Here is a 6,000-nt window from a genome sequence, read left to right as displayed (position 1 = left end):
CCAGTCATGTGTGTTATACCAGACAATTTCATAAGCAGTCCATATCAATATTAACTGCCTTACTTATTCATTCTTCTATTCCCCTTATCTGTTACGCAATCTCCAATTGCTTATCTAAATTTCTTCGCGTCATGGCATATTGCTGTATCTTTACTTCACAATAATAGATGTGATAAAAGAATAGACAAGCAGATTAATTTCCTGGAAGCTAACACAAAGGCATTTTAGATAGTAAATTATCTAACAATACGATATAAAGAAACTAACTAAATTTGTCAACAACAGTAATATTTCATATATATACACAAACGATAATCATAGATGAGTTCGAAATTGAGGTTCTAGTTTTAAACTATGCAGCACTTTATTTACACATTTCGTATTGATATGAACCAGACATATTCACATTAGAGGGCGCTGTAGTACTGTTATTTCTTTTTGTCATTGTTAACATCGGAGCAATAGTTCTAACTGTTCATCTGCGTCATTTATTTCCAATGTTACTTCGAATTGAACTGAAGGCCAGTTAATGGAAAACGACTTCTGTATAGCTAATACTCTGTTTTTATTCTGAGAATCAGAAATAGTAAATGTAATTCTACTTTTACTGTTATCTTGGTCCTCACTAAATAAAACAGGATTGATCTTTGCTAAAGTGCAGCCCTTATATTCGGACTGTGTGATATCCAGTGGCTTGCTGCTGCGACCATCGTTTAATTTGCAATTGATGGAAATCTTTTTTCTTGTAAGTGTTGTCGTGTTCGATTCTGCTTTTTGAACACTGGTATGCCGAAGTCCCATTATGAACAAGCACCCTGAAGTAACTTTAATAGACAAAGAAACAGTTAATGTATCAAACAAACTTAGAATTCTTCTTTTCTTCACGCACTCCTCATGACTGCTTGTCAGAGGAAGTGCATTGAATGGTTGGTATTTTCTATTGATGGAAATGTTGCAAATTCCGTCAACAGTATTTTGTACAATAAATTTCTCATTGACCTTCTGACACAGAATAGGACCTAATTCGTCCATCGTGTACAAACCCGTGCTCAAAACATTGGTTAATTCCTTTGGGGACATAGTCAGGAATCGAATATGAGGCAACATTGTCTTCAAAGCATCTCGTAAATTTTCTCGAGTTGGTTTTAATTCCATCCGATAACACTCCCATGTTCCCCACTCCAACACAGCTTTAAATAGTTGGTGTTCCGAAGCAATTTTCAATGAATCCCTCTTCACAATGAATTCCACAGTACTTTTTCCAGCTTCTCGGAAATTTGGAGATGAAATAATAGATTCGGTGCATTCGTCAATTATTGTAATACACTTGCAAAGCATCTTTGATATATGGAATCTCTTTGCTTGTGGAAGAAATTTGCATACTTGATCCACTGGAATATTTTCTGATATACTTTCAAGGTATTCTTTGCATTTTCGTTCGAGACGGCATAAAGAATACTTCTGGGCGCAGAGCATGGTTTCCAGTGCATCAGCTAACGTTTCCAGAACAACATTATCCGTGTAGAGATACCTGAAAGACAAAATAAACATTAACCACGATACATTTGCTTTCCTAAATACCCTCATTATGTCATTCAAATTATCACCACGCAAAGCTAAATGTTCTGTCAAAAGGAGTATAAAGTTGGGAGAGAATTTTAGAACGGCAATGAACATGCATAGTATTAATGGAGACATTGCGGATTACCTTTAAGAAATAACCTCATTTAAATAAATTCATTTAAATTAGCAGGATATTAGTTAGTTCTTTTCTACCGGGCGGACTATGACGCGGTTAGCCTAGTGGCTATGCGCTTCGCAACCATATGCCTGGGGAAGGAGTGTCCTAGGTTCGATTCCCGTCGACGACGTGAGAAACTCAAGGATCTTCCTCAGTCATAGCCAAGTTAGTCGGTCTTGGGCGTGGACAGCAGGGTTTTCCCCCCAGTTTATCTGGAGTTTTTCATCCCGCAAGCAGGCCAACCGGTCCCGTAAACACACAGGCTACAGTCAAAAATGCATACTTAATCCCTCATTTAGAGGGCTCAACTAGTCCTAAGGGGCTGTCAAGGAACGGGAGAACCCCACACGAATAAATAAATAAAGTTCTGAAATCGCCAGAAATGCCATCAAATATTATTAGTCCAGTGCAATAAGAGGGAACGAAATGTCGTAACAGTTTCCACGGAATATACACACGAACTTACCCAAATATAGCTTCGACTCGCAGATGGTTTTCTGTATTACAATTATTCTGTTTCACGTATGAACAATCATCGTTAGTGGATCACCAGAATCTCAAAACAGCATCTCATTCTCAATTGAAATGAACGTTAGATATCATTTTTATTTCCTTTGGGGTCCTATAAATTAATCCTGTCTGATTTCTCGGATGAACATTGATATAAACGTTTGACTTCAAAATAACACTTACTGTCACAGCCTTAATAACATCCGTTTTTTTTTAATTGTCATCACAAAAGTTTTCCTTTCTAGAAATCTTTCTTCTATAGTACTAAAGAACTAGCTACCTTCAGTAACTTTACGATAAACTGCATTTCAAGGTATTTTATGATAATCATATCTTTAAAAAAAAGAATAAGTTATTGTATCCATAAAAACGGACCCAGAATTAATTTACCTCAACATGTTTCTAAATCCTCTCGCTGTGACGTCAGCCACGCGTATCTCCCCGTGCTGAATTACTTGGTCGTACAGCAAAGATTCCAGTGCTGAGCTTCCCATAGCCACTATGCACCTGTGGGCTGGAAATAACGTCTTGGTGGGTCCTACACAGAAAATGATATCACTAAGAAGATGGTTGTTAGCAAGATACTTCATTTTCTCCAGCAACGTCTTCTTGTCCTTCCTCCAATCCTCCGTTATGTGTCCTACAAGAATTAAATAAATAAAAAGAAAATGTGTTGGGAGCCTTGTTTGCATTTGAAAGCAATTTTAAAAACTTAGTGCTAATTAGAGGAGGTAATACTGCATTCAATCTATCCCTGGTCGTAACAGGACAATTACCCCTGGACAAAGCCCCCCTGGACATTAATCCACCGTTAATAACCCCCCGGACAATAACCACCTGTTTAAAAAACCCCGTGTAGAAATCCCCCCCCCCAAAATTAACCCCATATAAAAATAAAAACTCTTTAAATAACATTTCTTTGACACAACAAACGACACAAAAAATGATTTGATCAAATAAATCTTTTAAAATAAATTTGATAAAATAAAAATTTGCACAAAAATTTATTTGACACAACAAAATATGGAAACAAATTTAAAATTATACCAACACCTAATATGCACATTTTAGGATGTAGACAGAGAGAAAAATTAATCCATTTAAAATATTGAATCTTGCAGGAAATGTCGTTTAATATTATTAATTACGCATTAATAGTTAGAAAGAAAGGTCGCGTGCTATCCCACGAAGATAGTCTGCGATCACGGAAGCTGCGGACTGTGGTAAGAATCCGTGCATTTGAATCAGCGTACTTCTTTCTAGGAGTTTGTGATGGATGACCGGCCAACATTTGAGTGCAGTAAACTTGTTGTAATGCTTGTTCCCTTTGGAGAAATCCAATAAATTTCCAAATGGTGGGATGGAAACTTCCGACATTGGACTGGAAACTTCTGTGCCATCCTCCTACTGAATTATTTGTTTTTGGTAATTCATCTTTGGATCGTTGATACATATTCCACATATTGATGGGATAAGTTGATTGCCGTCGTCCATGGCGCTGTGGTATTCCAATGTAAGAATCTTCGAAATAATCTACAAGTGGTAAGCTTTCTGGAGGTAGAAATTCATACAATATTCGAAAGCATCCACAACTTCATCTGTCGGAACAAATGCAAGAGCCAGCATCATTCTTAATTTCATCAATGCGAAGTCGGAATCTTCTTGTATCTTGAGATACGAATTTGATAGAGAGAGAGAGAGAGAGAGAGAGAGAGAAATGATAGTACTCTGTTGCATAATGTTGCTAAAGGAATAAGCTGTTGCCGTGGAGATACCACTATTTCAATGTCAACAAGTAAGGTACCATATTTGTACTACTTGTGTTAGTTATTAAGCTAAGTGCTACAGAATATGAAAGATGCATTTTTCTCACATCTGGATTTCTGCAAGCCAATTTTGTCAACTGGGAGATTGAGGGAATGCATTTCAGATCTTCGTGGAGAAATTGAGACACTGAACTTGTAACTCAACTTGATTGCGGCAAGCTGTTAAGAGGAGAACCTCTCGGATTGACCTAAGAGAAATTGTACAGGGGAAGATGAACAAGACGTTATCATGGATAACGTCTTGTTCATCTTCCCCTGTACAATTTCTCTGATTTATCCATGATGAACAAGACGTTATCATGGATAACGTCTTGTTCATCTTCCCCTGTATATAAAGGGGAAATCAGTGGCATTGAATCACAGTGGTGTGAAATCAGTGACATTGAATGTGTTTAAAATATGTTACAATCCAACATGTTATATTTCAAAGTTCAGCACATCCTCATTGAGTTGATCCCAGATGAGATATAATAACTCAGCTTGCAACCCTGAAGCTTTTTCAGTAAGCTTATCTGAGGATGACATCGGTTAGTTATTGTATATTGTTTGATTGCTGTGTTGGAAGTATTTGCCACAGTGCTGTAGAATAAGACATTCATGCATACAAACACGCTCACGGGCACGCACACATGCTGGATAATTAGAAATGCCATAATGCATCACTGAACTGAAAAGCCTGAGCTAACCTATCGCATTTCATCAAGCCTGCGAGGTGTGCAGGGCGCGTATTTCTCATTCATAGTATGTCCTTAAAGCACTTTTCAGGCTATTATAGTTTGTAAGGTTCCTGTATTCAACATTTGTTTATTTACCATATCTGGGATTTAGAAGCTTCGAGTGGACTTGCAGTAGTGATTATTATATGTATCTTCTTCTACTTGGCTTCGCGTATTAGACAATTGTTTGCGTGTAACGTTTTCAAGGGTTTAAAACGTGTTCTACCCATCTCCTCCTGAGTTTTCCTCTTGATCGGTGTCCCTTTGGTTTATATTTCCAAGCAATATTTGGTCATCTGTCCTCATTCATTCTTTCTATGTGGTTTTTCCAGTTCGTTCTATAGTTTGTGATGTTAATATGTTTAATTGTTTTCTTATTTCCTCATTTCGTATCTTGTCTATTCTTTTATGGCCTGCGAGTGGTCTTAGGAAATTTAATTCATGCAGCTTCCACTTGTCTTTTATCTCACTCTCCCCAAGTCCATGTGTCACTGTCATATTTCAAACTTGGTTTGGCTATTATTTTGTACAGTTTTATTTGGATTGTTCTAGACATCTGTTTATTGAAGTGTCTGTTCAAAGTTCAAATAACTGATAGGAATTTTTGCTTTTCATATGCAATGTCGATTTCTCCATTGGGGCTTATGTAATTTCCTAGATATTTAAATTTGTTCACTTGTCCTATTACTTTGTTGTGGATGACTAGTTTGCATCTTTTAATTTTTTTTTACCTTGAAATGCAATTGATTTCGTTTTATTTATTGCGATTTTCATGTCATCCTGTTCTATTGGATATATATATATATATATATATATATATATATATTTTTTTTTTTTTTAGTTTTTCAAATATAGGCCATCCCCGGGTTACGGACGACCCGACTTACTGCGTTCTGTACTTCCAGGGCTCCCCATAAGAATAATTAATAATTGAATAAAATTAATAATTCGGGAACTAGTTTCTTTCGCGCATGTTAACAAACCCTCACTTTGACGCATTATTAAAGCAGCTCTTCCCGTTATTTGGAAGTGAAATTTAAGGACCTGGGTCACACTTGCCATGTTTGAAGATTGGTTCTTGAAACTGTTTTATTCATGATATGGAACGTTATTGTTCGAAAAAGAAAATTCCCTTTAAAATTCCTTGTGAAACAGAATCAAATCCTGATTCTCCAGCACCAGGTTCATCATTTCTAGCACTATCTCC

General features: G+C 36.7%; 1 protein-coding gene across 3 annotated transcripts in view; it reads right to left on the bottom strand.

Moving 5' to 3' along the window:
• Positions 1–342: 342 nt before the first annotated feature.
• Positions 343–6,000, bottom strand: part of LOC150098600 (BTB/POZ domain-containing protein 6-B-like) — a 45,727-nt gene continuing 40,069 nt past the window's right edge. For 2 of the 3 annotated variants that reach the window (XM_090405712.1, XM_090405713.1), the window contains 2 exons: positions 2,642–2,891; positions 345–1,531 (listed from right to left, as the gene is read on the bottom strand). In XM_090405712.1, coding sequence (XP_090261838.1) covers positions 448–1,531; positions 2,642–2,891 — 1,334 coding nt within the window. In that variant the 3' untranslated portion in view covers positions 345–447. Of the gene's footprint in view, positions 1,532–2,641; positions 2,892–6,000 lie in introns of all 3 variants that reach the window. The other variant, XM_090405711.1, reaches the window with a different exon arrangement.

Source organism: Typopeltis vanoorti, chromosome 15 (genome assembly GCF_054136105.1).
Source record: "Typopeltis vanoorti isolate ZY-2024b chromosome 15, IOZ_Tvanoo_1.0, whole genome shotgun sequence".
In the NCBI taxonomy this organism is placed as follows: Eukaryota; Metazoa; Arthropoda; class Arachnida; order Uropygi; family Thelyphonidae; genus Typopeltis; species Typopeltis vanoorti.
Note: the sequence above shows the minus strand (reverse complement) of the source record. Positions and strands in the feature narration are given on the sequence as shown.